The sequence below is a fragment of the Thalassophryne amazonica genome, chromosome 13 (assembly GCF_902500255.1).
Source record: "Thalassophryne amazonica chromosome 13, fThaAma1.1, whole genome shotgun sequence".
In the NCBI taxonomy this organism is placed as follows: Eukaryota; Metazoa; Chordata; class Actinopteri; order Batrachoidiformes; family Batrachoididae; genus Thalassophryne; species Thalassophryne amazonica.
This window is the reverse complement of record NC_047115.1, coordinates 27573753-27588765: the sequence shown is the minus strand read 5'-3', so window position 1 is coordinate 27588765 and position 15013 is coordinate 27573753. Positions and strand designations below refer to the sequence as shown.

The 15013-nt window shown below is 37.7% G+C and overlaps 1 protein-coding gene across 1 annotated transcript in view; it reads right to left on the bottom strand.

Annotated features, from left to right (window-relative positions):
• The window catches only part of cuzd1.2 (CUB and zona pellucida-like domains 1, tandem duplicate 2), a 47251-nt gene extending 34472 nt beyond the window's left edge, over positions 1–12779 (bottom strand). Inside the window, exons 1-6 of the mRNA XM_034185480.1 lie at positions 12686–12779; positions 10476–10517; positions 9039–9080; positions 8411–8509; positions 8266–8313; positions 150–248 (exon numbers count right to left, since the gene is read on the bottom strand). Coding sequence (XP_034041371.1) covers positions 150–248; positions 8266–8313; positions 8411–8509; positions 9039–9080; positions 10476–10517; positions 12686–12737 — 382 coding nt within the window. The 5' untranslated portion in view covers positions 12738–12779. The remainder of the gene's footprint in view (positions 1–149; positions 249–8265; positions 8314–8410; positions 8510–9038; positions 9081–10475; positions 10518–12685) is intronic.
• Positions 12780–15013: the final 2234 nt, after the last annotated feature.

Below are 15013 nucleotides of genomic sequence, written 5' to 3'. Positions count from 1 at the left end.
ACTGTCTTTTGCAGTCCATACGTGTACTGCTTACTGTCAAACTGCGAACAATCAGTCATTATGTGCAGAAGAACTGAGGCATTTGGCAGTTTGAGTGATTGAAAAGAGGAATCCAGAGCCTGTTTATGATGCTGATTTGTTCGACTTACAGCTGTAGTCACGGCAACAGTTTCCATTGTACCGACAAGAGCTTGAGCAGGAGCAACTTCCCAGGTGGTAGCCACAGTTGTAACGACATGAACGTGAAGCTGGGAGACACAGGAGTTATTTCAGATAGCTTCACTGAGATAAACAGCAAACCAGTTCATTCTTCTTTTATGTTTTACTGCAGAAAAGACACTTAAGAATAAAAACTAAAAGACTACTAATTAATTAATATTTAACAATAAATGTGTGACCACTTTATTTTAGGTGGACCCCTAAAATTTAAAAGAAAATCAAGCTGTATTTATCCAGGGAATTTTGTTGCTGTGTTTTTTGTTTTTTTTTTCTTTTAGTTTTTTTATTAGCAATTTTGTTATCATTGAATGATCATCAGTAACTGTCTTAGAAACCACAGGTTTAGTTTTTTGGAGGTTAAGGGAGATTTACAACAAGATAATTCATTAAAGTCTTGAATAAACAAGCAGTGAGGACCTTGCTGGCCACCAGACAGGTACTATGCACTATATTAATAATGAGTGAAAACAAACTTTTTGATCTCGTGGATCAAATTAATTCTAAATTTATTCAGTTTATCTTCATTATATTCCCTCTTCGTTTGCCAAGCTACAAGATTGTTTATTGTGTTTAATATAGATAGATGAGTCCCAGCTATCAATTTAATGATCTCCACATTCACCCGCTGCATTTTACAGGGTATATATCTGGGTATTTCCAAACCTTAGAAAATAGGATGAAAAATAAATAAAAGCACCATACTGAGCTTTGTGGGGAAAGCAACGCTTGGACATTTCAAATTCTGGGGTGTCTAAAACCTTTGCATAGCTTGGTTTTTAAATACCTGTTGGGGGTGAAGGGCTAGTGTTGTAGCAATAATCTGTATGACAAAGAGAGAAGAATAGTTATATCTCACTTTTACATTGCAAAACTGTTTATTTGTTCCCCTTAGTACTTACAGTTGTAGTCATAGCAACAATTTCCGTAGTACCGACAAGAGCTTGAGCAGGAGCAGCTTCCCATGTTATAGCCACAGTTGTAACGACATGAGGGCCGGCCTTGGAGACACAGGAGTTATTTTAGATAACTTTACTGTGATAAAACGTAGACCAGTTCATTCCTTTTTACATGCCACACTGAGCAAAATTTTAGGCACACTGCATGTGTCTGTGTGTGCGTGCTGTAATAAAATATCTTCTTAAGAAACCCAATTTGGATTCTGGGCTGTTAAAAAATTATACAACTATTTCCAATTTGTCTTTTTTTCTTGAACATGCTGGAAAAGGTGGTTGCTCAGCAACATCTTGCCTATCTGTCAGAGAGTAATCATTTGACACCTTTACAGTCAGTTACCACTCATCATTCCACAGACACTGTATTCACTAAAGTGGAGAACGATTTGTTGATTGCTGTGGATGAAGATTGTGATGTTGCTGTTGGATCTGCAAGCAGCTTTTGATAGAGTGGATCACTGTATTTAGTTGGAGAGAACTGAGATTTACTTTGCCATTTCTGGACACATGCTTTCACGGCTGAGATCTTATTTGCCATGTCGACAGCAGTGTGCTCATTATAACAGCATCATATCTCAGTTCTCTCAGTTCTCATCTATGAAATATAGGGTACCTCAGGGTTCTATCCTGGGACCACAGTTGTTTTATCTTTATGTAGCTCATCATGGTCTGATTATACAGAGCCATGGAACTGATTTTCACTGTTATACTGATGGCCTTCTGATGTGTCTATGTATGTTACAGTACATATAGATCTCAGGTTGTAAAGGTGGAGGCTTGTAGTTGCAGTGAAAAAACTGATATCTTCTAGTTTCCAGCTTTTGCATGTAGCGAAGTCTCAGTCTCATTGTTAATGTGATATCAGTCAACACTGTGTCAAAGTGACTGTGTGATTCATCACAGTGAAAAAGCCGAAAATCTTGGTGTGACCTTTGAGCCAAGGGGGGGGGGGGGTTTGTTTTTGTTGTTTTTTAAAGATGACAACTTAAAAGTATGAGATTCAATATGAGATTAAGATGTATTCAGATTACCACTGAACCAGATGTCTTTGTGGAACAGGCTGCCTTTATTAGATTGTCCACTTTGATTGATTGTCTTAAAAGTTAATATTAAAACATTTTTCTTTGTCTATCACTGGCTTTATGGTTTTAGCTCAGTTATTACATCTGCCCATCTGTGTGTTTTATTTGCACTTGAAATATTAATGTTAACTGTTGTTATGGATATACAGTAGTGTTCAGAATAATAGTAGTGCTATGTGACTAAAAAGATTAATCCAGGTTTTGAGTATATTCCTTATTGTTACATGGGAAACAAGGTAGCAGTAGATTCAGTAGATTCTCACAAATCCAACAAGACCAAGCATTCATGATATGCACACTCTTAAGGCTAGGAAATTGGGCTATTAGTAAAAAAAAAGTAGAAAAGGGGGTGTTCACAATAATAGTAGTGTGGCATTCAGTCAGTGAGTTTGTCAATTTTGTGGAACAAACAGGTGTGAATCAGGTGTCCCCTATGTAAGGATGAAGCCAGCACCTGTTGAACATGCTTTTCTTTTTGAAGGCCTGAGAAAAATGGGACGTTCAAGACATTGTTCAGAAGAACAGTGTAGTTTGATTAAAAAGTTGATTGGAGAGGGGAAAACTTATACGCAGATGCAAAAAATTATAGGCTGTTCATCTACAGTGATCTCCAATGCTTTAAAATGGACAAAAAAACCAGAGATGCGTGGAAGAAAATGGAAAACAACCATCAAAATGGACAGAAGAATAACCAGAATAGCAAAGGCTCACCCATTGATCAGCTCCAGGATGATCAAAGACAGTCTGGAGTTACCTGTAAGTGCTGTGACAGTTAGAAGACGCCTGTGTGAAGCTAATTTATGTGCAAGAATCCCTCGCAAAGTCCCTCTGTTAAATAAAAGATGTGCAGAAGAGGTTCCAATTTGCCAAAGAAGACATCAACTGGCCTAAAGAGAAATGGAGGAATATTTTGTGGACTGATGAGAGTAAAATTGTTCTTTTTGGGTCCAAGGGCCGCAGACAGTTTGTGAGACGACCCCCAAACTCTGAATTCAAGCCACAGTTCACAGTGAAGACAGTGAAGCATGGTGGTGCAAGCATCATGATATGGGCATGTTTCTCCTACTATGGTGTTGGGCCTATATATCTCATACCAGGTATCATGGATCAGTTTGGATATGTCAAAATACTTGAAGAGGTCATGTTGCCTTATGCTGAAGAGGACATGCCCTTGAAATGGGTGTTTCAACAAGACAATGACCCCAAGCACACTAGTAAACGAGCAAAATCTTGGTTCCAAACCAACAAAATTAATGTTTTGGAGTGGCCTGCCCAATCCCTGGACCTAAATCCAATTGAGAACTTGTGGGGTGACATCAAAAAAGCTGTTTCTGAAGCAAAACCAAGAAATGTGAATGAATTGTGGAATGTTGTTAAAGAATTTTGGAGTGGAATAACAGCTGAAAGGTGCCACAAGTCGGTTGACTCCATGCCTCACAGATGTGAAGAAATCATGAAAAACTGTGGTTATACAACTAAATACTAGTTTAGTGATTCACAGGATTGCTAAAAAAGCAGTTTGAACATAATAGTTTTGAGTTTGTAGCGTCAACAGCAGATGCTACTATTATTGTGAACACCCCCTTTTCTACTTTTTTTTTACTAATAGCCCAATTTCATAGCCTTAAGAGTGTGCATATCATGAATGCTTGGTCTTGTTGGATTTGTGAGAATCTACTGAATCTACTGGTACCTTGTTTCCCATGTAACAATAAGAAACATACTCAAAACCTGGATTAATCTTTTTAGTCACATAGCACTACTATTATTCTGAACACTACTGTACCTGAGCTTTGATTTTATTGTTGTGTCTTGCTGATTTGATATGTTGAACACTTGTAAAATTTTCTGCTTAAAGTGCTGCATAAATAACATAAAAGCAATAAGTACATGGCATTTGGCTTTTTTCTTGAAATGGAGGTATGTTTATTTTTGTTTGAAAAGGAATGCTTGGATGTTTTGAATAAACTGTTTTGTTGATGCACTGTTGAAATGAAGTGTGACTAAAACCTTTGCACAGGGCTCCATATGTTGTTGAGATTTTTAAATACCTGATGTGGCAGTTTCAGTTGGCAGGGTCATGCTGGAGCTGCAGTAATCTACACAACACAGAGAGAAAAAAAAAGTGATAACTGTCCTTTATAGATCATACGTGACTACTCATGGTCAAACTGTGAACAAAAATAGAATCAGGCATTATGTACAGAAGAACTGAGGCATTTGGTAGACAGTGATTCAAGAGAGGGATCCAGAGCCTGTTGTCGATTTGTTCGACTTACAGTTGTAGTCATGGCAACAGTTTCCATTGTACCAACAAGAGCTTGAGCAGGAGCAGCTTCCCATGTAAAAGCCACAGTTGTGACGGCATGAGGGTGGTGCTGTAACAGTAAGCTGCACGGGGAAAGAGATGAGAATAAAGCAAGAAGTGATTATTTTTTAAACCTCTAATTATTTAATAAAGGCTTTGATAACACAATGGATTAATTTAGCAGTTTCCTAACTTCAAAAATCAACTTTTTCCCCAGAAAATCCAAATCGTTCAAAACAACAGGACTACCTTTCCTCACATACAGACAGTAATACTGATTTTTAGTGCATTCTAATATTCATTCTAATATTCATGACAAAACTAATAATTTTCTGTATTTTCACCCAAAATAAATGTATAACATTGTCAATGCAAGTACCACAGTAATGACAATGTTTACTCCGGAGTGCATTTAAACTATGTTTTGTTTGATGTTGCAATTTTGTACTAAAGGTAACCTTCATCAAATAAAAAAAAACTACTGTGCAAATGTTTTAGGCAGAGTGTCCCTGAAACTTTTGGACCAGTTTTAAAATAGCTCATATTTGTAAATAAATGTTACAGTACATATTCTACAACCCCAATTCCAATGAAGTTGGGACGTTGTGTAAAATGTAAATTAAAAACAGAACACAATGATTTGCAAATCCTCTTCAACCTATATTCAATTGAATACACCACAAAGACAAGATATTTAATGTTCAAACTGATAAACTTTATTGTTTTTGTGCAAATATTTGCTCATTTTGAAATGGATACCTGCAACATGTTTCAAAAAAGCTGGGACAGTGGTATGTTTACCACTGTGTTACATCAGCTTTCCTTCCAACAACACTCAATAAGCATTTGGGAACCGAGGACACTAATTGTTGAAGCTTTGTAGGTGGAATTCTTTCCCATTCTTGCTTTATGTACGACTTCAGTTGTTCAACAGTCCGGGGTCTCCGTTGTCGTATTTTGCGCTTCCTAATGTGCCACATTTTCAGTGGTCGACAGGTCTGGACTGCAGGCAGGCCAGTCTAGTACCCGCACTCTTTTACTATGAAACCACGCTGTTGTAACACGTGCAGAACGTCCCTGAAAAAGACGTTGTTTGGATGGCAGCATGTGTTGCTACAAAACCTGGATGTACCTTTCAGCATTGATGGTGCCATCACAGATGTGTAAGTTGCCCATGCCATAGGCACTAACACACCCCCATACCATCACAGATGCTGCTTTTAATGCTGGTAACAATCTGGATGGCCTTTTTCCTCTTTTGTCCGGAGGACACGACATCCATGATTTCCAAAAATAAATTGAAATGTGGACTCATCAGACCACAGCACACTTTTCCACTTAGCGTCTCTCCATTTCAAATGAGCTCGGGCCCAGAGAAGGCGGCGGCGTTTCTGGATGTTGATGTCTGGCTTTCACTTTGCATGGTAGAGTTTTAACTTGCACTTGCAGATGTAGCAATGAACTGTGTTAACTGACAAAGGTTTTCTGAAGTGTTCCTGAGCCCACGCGGTAAGATCCTTTACACAATGATGTCAGTTTTTAATGCAGTGCCACCTGAGGGATCGAAGGTCACGGGCATTCAATGCTGGTTTTCAGCCTTGCCGCTTACGTGTACAAAGTTCTCCAGATTCTTTGAATTTTCTGATTGTATTATGGACTGTAGATGATGGAATCCCTAAATTCCTTGCAATTGAACATTTAGAAACACTGTTCTTAAACTGTTGGACTATTTTTTCCACGCAGTTGTTCACAAGTGGTGATCCTTGCCCCATCTTTGCTTGTGAATGGCTGAACCTTTTGGGGATGCTCCTTTTATACCCAATCTTGACACTCACCTGGTTACAGTTAACCTGTTCACCTGTGGAATGTTCTAAACAGGTGTTCTTTGAGCATTCATCAGCTTTCCCATTCTTTTGTTGCCCCTGTCCCAGCTTTTTTGAAACATGTTGCAGGCATCCATTTCAAAATGAGCAAATATTTGCACAAAAACAAAAAAGTTTATCAGTTTGAACATTAAATATCTTGTCTTTGTGGTGTATTCAGTTGAATATAGGTTGAAGAGGATTTGCAAATCATTGTATTCTGTTTTTAATTTACATTTCACACAATGTCCCAACTTCATTGGAATTGGGGTTGTATGATCATCTCACACCTTTAAAGGTTTATCTTTTTTAGGCAATAAAGCCACATAATTTTTGGAGGAGTGTTCTTATAGAATTTATAAGAAAATCAGATTAAATTGCTTTGATTTATTTCAGTCTATTGTTGATTGATCACTGGTAATTGTCTGTGTTTTGTATCAGGGACTACACCTAGAAGTAAATCAAATGATTTATTTTTTATGTTGTTGGTGTTGTTCCAACATGATGTTTGTTACTTTTAAGAAAATCCTATTTTAATTTTGTTTGAATCATTTGAACACACACACATCTTCAACCGCTTAGTCCAATTAAGGGTCGCAGGGGGCTGGAGCCTATTCCAGCAGTCATAGGGTGTGAGGTGGTGTACACCCTGGACAGGACGCCAGTCTGTCGCAGGGCCACATATAGACAAACAAACACATTCACACCCGCACATGCATCTATGGACAATTTAAAGTTTCCAATCCACCTAACCTGTGTCTCTTTGGATGTGGGAGGAAGCCGGAGCACCCGGAGGGAACCCACACAAACACGGGGAGAACATGCTAACTCCACACAGAAAGGTCACAGGTGGGAATTGAACCCATGACCTTCTCGCTGTGAGGCAACAGTGCTAACCACTAATCCACCGTGCTGCCATCATTTGAACATTTAAAACGTCATTTATTTCATTTATTTGTGTCTGTTTGATTTTTTTAATCTCTGTAAAAATGAAAAATATAAGAGAAAGTACGTTTCTTCAGCATCTCCCTTGTTTCACTCAGAGTTGCCACAGCAGATCTGAGGTATCTGCATGTTGATTTGGCACAGGTTTTACGCCGGATGCCCTTCTTGATGTAACTCTACATTACATGAAGAATGGGAAGGGGGGCCTTGAACCCATAACCTTCTGCTCTGGAAACAAATGAATTTAACTGCTTGGCCATTACCCCTGTTAAAAATATACATGCTTAAAAAAAGTGTATTTACCAAATGCTATGTTTGATTTTTTTCAAAAAAAAATTCTACAGGGAACTGAAAACTTTTGCACATATTCTGTATATCAGATATTTCTTCCTAATAATTTTGAAACCAAAATATCATTTTCTGCATGTCAGTGTTTTTTATTTTTAAATTTTTAGTTTAAATCAGCAGTTGACAATCTTCCTGTGTTATTCCCCCACATAGAGGGCAACACATTATAATGGGTTATATTTCATTTCCAATCAAATTTTGTTAAATATATTACAAACACAGGCACATTATCATTAATATGTATTTGTAAATTAAACCATTTGAGTGTTGCTAAATGCCCTGAGCTGAATCAAATTTTTGAAGATGTAACAATTCCTGTACTGTTCAACATGGCACTTACAGTAGTTGTCATGGTGACAGTTTCCACAGTACTGACACGAGCTTGTGCAGGAGGAGCGTCTCATGTCCCAGCCACAAATGTAACAACACGAGGGCCGAGTTGAGAGACATGGGAACACATAACATTATTAGAGCAACCTTTAAATTGGCCAGAAAAAAGAATATTCCAGTTTATTCTGTCACCCGCGGTTTGTGGACGACTGTTATACCTGAGGTGTACCATCGCTGTGGTGCGGCCTTGATCATGGGGCAGTAAGCTGCATGATGAGAGAGATGAGAATGAAGTGATCAGCGTTACTGTCTGAGGGATGCAGAAGCGGTTAACGGCGTGGATTTTTGAGATGTGGCACTCACTGCTGTAGTCATGGCAACAGTTGCCGCTGTTTTGGCAAGAGCTTGTGCAGGAGCAGCTCCCCAGGTCCCCGCCACATCTGCCACGACATGAAGGCTGGGCTGGCAAACATAAACACCGACATTACCGACTTTAGACATACAACTGCTGAATATGAAGTAATAACAATAGTACTACATAGAGAATTGTAATGCTTGGATAAGAACACATTTTCAAGTCAAATTCTTTATGAAATTTCAAACTGAATCCATTGTGATGGATGATGATCATCTCTTCTGCATAAAATAAGCCTTTTCCAAAAATATCCTAAGAAGATGCCTAGTTTCAAGCTTATTGGAAAATCCTTTGTGATTTAGAATTTTGATTAATTAAACGCTACAATGCACATAACTCACATTTCATATTTGTTGCACATTGCTGCTTTGCTTCCTTCAGACTGTTTTTGCCTTGACAGGCAATAACGTAAAAAGAAACAATAAGAATTTTCGATAGAAACCCCTTGAAGCCACACTTGTTCGACACCAATGGGCATCAGTGCAGGTTTTGAGAATTTATTTCTACTCTTCTAACTTGATAATTGGTTAGTTTCTTTAATGTTTTTTTTTTTTCTTTAATTTTAAATTTTTGTACCTGCTGGATTTATTGCATCAGCTGCTGCAGCTTGAGAATCTCCTGTTGGGCAAAACAAAATAAATTGTCAGATAAGTGGCGTGACTTTACATGATTGAAATCAAATTGTTTGTTTGTTTTTTTTTTTTTTTGGTTTTTAACTATTTTTAGTTGAGTTAATGGCAACTGTTTTTGTCTTGTCATATACCGGGTACTACAACAACAAAATAAATACAAACATTTTCAAGCCTCATTTACGTATTCAATTTAAGGGTCGTGGGGCAGCTGGAGCCGGCCCCAGCAGTCATAGGGCGAGATTCGGGGCACACCTTGGACAGGACACCCCTGAGCCACATAGAGACAGACACACACATTCAGAGACAGTAGTCTATTGCAGGGACACAAAATAAATAACTTCTTTTTATTCAAACATTAATTAATTTGATTATTTTCTCTTGGTTGTCCCCATCATCCAGCCTTTCTAACACTTCCTGGGGGATCCTGAGGCGTTCCCAAGCCAGCTGGAAAATATAATCCCTCCAGTGTGTCCTGGGTCTTCTCTCAGTCGGATGTGCCTGGCAGACCTAGGGAGCATCCTCACCAGATGCCCGAACCACCACAGCTGGCCCCTTTTGACGTGAAGAAGCAGCGGCTCTACTCAGAGTCCCTCCCTAGTTGAGCTTCTCACCCTATCCTGAAGTGTAAGCCCAGGTATCCAAAGAAGGAATCTCATTTCTGCTGCTTGTATCCACAACATTGTTCTTTCGTTAATTACCCAAATTACATGAGCATAGGTGAGAATAGGGGCGTAAATTGACTGGTAAATTGAGGGTCTTGCTTCCTGGCTCACCTCTTTCCTCACCACGACGGTCCGCTACAGTGTCCGTAAAACAGATGCAACAGAACAGAAGCAGATGCCTTCCCAATCAGTGTATTGATCTCGAGCTGAAATTTATCCCCCCCTCATGAACAAGGCCCTGAGATACTTGGGGCAATAACTCTCCCCTAACCCAGAGTGGACAATCCATTGTTTTCCTAAAGATGATCATGGTCTCAGATTTTGAGGTTTCTGATTCTCATCCCAGATGCTTCACACTCGGCCACAAACTTGCCCAGTGTGCATCGAGCCTTTTTCTTTCTTTCTTTCTTTTCTTTTTTCTTTCAATTGGGCTTTGAAACTTAACTTATTAGTGCCTTTGATGCTATATTTTTTTAGACAGCTCGGATATTTCAAATTTGATTTCTATTGATCCAGTGATGTCCATAACCAGCCACTAAATTTACATTTTTATGAAAATTTGTGGGAAATAAAAGCTTTGACACAAGTGAAAAGACATTTATCTTCAACACAAAATGATTAGTCAGTTAACAAAAACAAAAAATATATCTGTATCCTGGGAAGCTTAAAATTAAACCCTAGGTGCATTATTGGATTTATGTTATTTTATTTAATGGTACCTGCTGGATCTTTTCCGTCTGCTGGTGGGGCATCAGCATCACCTGATAGACAAAAACAAAAGAAATACTCAGATAATTGGTGGGACATACAGTGCATCTGAAAAGTATTCACAGCGCTTCACTTTTTCCACATTTTGTTATGTTACAGCCTTATTCCAAAATGGATGAAATTCATTTTTTTTTCTCAAAATTCTACATACAGTACCCCATAATGACAATGTGAAAAGGGGCTTTTTTATTTTTTCAAATTTATTAAAAGTAAAAAAACAAACAAACAAAGAAATCACATGTACATAAATATTCACAGCATTTGCCATAAAGCTCAAAATTGAGCTCAGGTGCATCCTGTTTCCACTGATCACCCTTGAGATGTTTCTACAGCTTAATTGGAGTCCACCTGGGGTAACTTCAGTTGATTGTACATGATTTGGAAAGACACACACCTGTCTATATATAAGGTCCCACAGTTGACAGTGCATGTCAGAGCACAAACCAAGCATGAATTCAAAGGAATTGTCTTTAGATGTCTGAGACAGGATTGTCTACAGGCACAAAACTGGGGAAAGGTACAGAAACATTTCTGCTGCTTTGAAGGTCCCAATGATCACAGTGGCATCCATCATCTCTAACTAGAAGAAGTTTCAACAGGACTCTAGCTAGAGGTGGCTGCCTGTCTAAACTGAGCGATCGGGGAGAAGGACCTTAGTCAGGGAGGTGACCAAGAACCTGATGGTCACTCTGTCAGTGCTCCAGCATTCCTTTATATATTCTTTGAAGGACTGCGTCAAAATTACTTCACGGATTCTCACCAAATTTTCACCACGGATACATATTAGGCCATGCAAGACTCCATTAAATTTTGGAAGTGATCTGGATCTGAATCCAGATTCTGGATCAAAATTTCACTTTATATATGCTTTAAAGGATCACATCAAAACTACTTCATGGATTCTCACCAAATTTCAACACAGATACAGTGGCTGGCAAAAGTATTCAGCCCCTTGATATTTCACGCTGTTAAATTTGTTTATGGCATTTCAAATACAAAAAGTAAATCAGGCTTCTCAATATAAAAATTTCTAAAATTATCTTCCTTAGACTCAAACTCAAAGCAAATCTCTACAACTTGATATCAATTAATTAAAAATATAAAAGCCAAGATGATGGGTTGCATAAGTAATCAGCCCCTTTGGTATAATACCCGTAAATAATCAGTTTAATTGCCAGTTTTCTTCAGACAAGTCAGGGGATGGATACATGAACATTTCCAAGTCAATGAATATGTCTTGAACTTTATTTACATCAGTTATGAAGAAATACAAACAGTATGACACTCTATGGTAAATCTGTGTGGAGTAGACAGTTCTCAAAAACTGAGTGACTGTGCAAGAAGGAGAAGAGTGAGGAAAGTAAGAAAAGTGAGGATCTGGATCCAAATTTGGATTCTTGATCAAGATGTCACTTTATATATGCTTTGAAGGATTACGTCAAAACTACTTCACGGATTTTGACGAAATTCTCAACACAGACCCATATTAGGCCATGGAAGACTCCATTAAAATTTGGAGGTGATCCGGATCCGAATCTGGATTTTGGATCAAGATTTCACTTTATATATGCTTTGAAGGATTATGTCCACTACTTCACAGATTCTCACCAAATTTGCACCACAGATAGACATTAGGGCATGGAAGACTCCATTAAATTTTGGAGGTGATCCAGATCTGGATTCTGGATCAAGATTTCACTTTATACAGGCTTTGAGGGATTTCTTCAAAACTACTTAACAGATTCTCACCAAATTTGCACCACCAATAGACATTATGGAAGACTCCATTAAATTTTGGAGGTGATCCAGAGCCGGATTGGTGGACGTCAGAAATCTCTGATTGCTCTTGTTTTTTAATAAATTTGCTAACAAACAAACAAACAAAACCCTCCATTGTGGGAAAAAGGTTGTAACATAACAAAATGCGGAAAAGTGAAGCGCTGTGAATACTTTCTGGATGCACCATAAATACATTTATACATGCACACATATATGAAGTGTCTCATAAAAAAGTGTGGAATAAACTACATTTCAGATGATTAACACAATGTTGATTAGTACTACTCTGAACCTCCAATAAAGATCAGCTTTAAAAGAAGAAAAAAATCAATGCAGTTATAGTCACAAAGAAAAACAATATCAAGACAATAATGAACCATACCGCAGAAACCACGAGAGGCGATCAGGCTGCACAGAACCAGGAGAGTCCACATGGTGAAATGTTTCACCCTCCAACATGCCCTGAATGCAGAAGAGTACCGCTTATATACTTACTGACAGGATTCGATACAGCAGCCATAAAGTTTGATGTCAGTCAAGTGCAGCTCAGTCAGTCATGAGCTTGAGAACCACACACTTGTCCAAGTATCATAAAGTATCAGGAGAGTTTGTTCACCTCAGGAATGAGGATGTGTTTTAAAGCTGTGTGCATAACGCATATGGTCAGACTTGATGAAGTTTTGATGAAGTTAGACACACCATAGAATTTTACTCTTTCACTCAAAAAAGTCAAGTGGGTTGTGGACACTATATCAACTTTTTGTTTTCAGGTGACTTAAACCTCGTGTAATTCCAAGTTCATGAAGTAAAAAGAACTCAATGTTTTTTACTCTAAGAAAATTTTGTGGAACCTGTTGACAAATTAATTAAAGTCAATGTTTCAATCATTTTCTTATGATTTTCTTATAAGTCTCAGAGAATTGTCACTGCATAGTTGTTGCAACGTCAATGATAAGACTTTACAAAATTATGCTGCATTCTCTACTTTTACAGTTTTCATATAGTACTGAACAAAGCACTGCAGTGTTTCTGTATAAATGTGTTTTAGCCACTAAATAGTTCCAAATGTTAACTGAAAAAGTAGTAATTCTTACATTTACTTTGGCTTTTATTTCATTCCAGACCGTATGAACCCAAAACGTTAATTTTTTGTCAACTTAATTCTGTTTCCTGCATTTCAGGCCTGCAACACATTCAAAAAGAAAAAGAAGAAAGAAAAAAGAAAAATGTGGGGTGCCGAAGTATTTACTACTTTGTAATATTGTCGAGTGTTTCTCTTTAAGACTCCAAAGAGATTTTGGCATTGAGGATACCAAACAACAAAATGTTTCAGGTGTTATTTTATCCTATTCTTCCTGCAACCACATCTTACAATGTGCAACCATATGGGGCCACATTCTCTATTGTGGACGACTGCAAGTGGGCCACTCCAATATTGATATCTTCTTCTTCTGCAGCCATGCCTTTGTAGCATGTGCAGGATATGGTTTTGCATTGTTATATTGAAGAATGCATGGACTTCTCTGGAAAATAAGTCATCATGAAGGCAGTGTATGTTGTTCTAAAATTTCAGTGTACTTTTCTGCATTAATGCTGCCATCACAGACGTGTATATGACCTTTGCCAAGGGCACTAATACAAAACCATACCATGACAGACCCTAGCTTTTGGACTTGTTGCTGATAACAGTCCTTTTTGTTTTTGGCCAGGAGCACACTGTGTCCATTTCTTCCAAAAAATATCTGAAATATAGATTGATCTGACCATAGTACACATTTCCATTGTCTGATGATCCAACTTAGATATCACACACATTCTGGACAGGTCAACATAAGGCTTAATTTTTGCTTATTTAAATCTTAAATGGCATTTGTGAATATAAGTCTCTATTGTAGAGTTTGACAAAGGTTTCCCAAAGTAATCTCTTGCCCATGTGATTATATCAGCTATTGATTAATGACACTTCTTGATGCAGTGCCATCTGAGGTGGTCATCTTAGGATTGTGCCCTTGTCTGTCTTCCAGATTTCTTGAATCTCTGTTTGTCTCTCACTGTAGAGAGACAAATATAGAATTTCTTTCCCGTCTTCATTTGAGGAACATCATTTTTAAACATTATAACAATTTTCTCACACATTTGTTGACAGACTGGAGATCCTCTGCCAATCTTTGCTGTTCAAAGATGAAGCCTTTTGTATAAAATCATGAACACAATCACCTGTTGACATTACCTGTTTGAAATAACATTTATTTGACCTCAGTTTTTGGAATGTGTTGCAGGTCTTAAATGCAGGAATGGATGTATATTAACAAATTTAATTAATTAGGCCACAAAAAACACACACACACAAAAATAATTTGAGTTCGTACTACCCCTCCCAATTTCTTCACCATCCCAACTTTGCTGATTTGGGGTTGTACTTTGAAGAAAGTACCAGATCTTTTTGTACTAATAAAAGCAAAAAAACAGGATATACGTACAGTAAACAATGAATAATTAACTTGGAAACATCTACTCTGGTAAAACCGTGAAAAAGTTCACTTAAAACATTTCAATGGGAAAAAAAATGCTAGTCACGTGTTTATTTTGGTTAGACTTTAATGCTTAGCATCCTTTATAATAAATTATTTGAAGGCTTTCATTATTTTTTCCATTATCTTTTAGTCCCCTTTAAAGAAATAATGCTCAATGTAAAAAATAAATATCCATT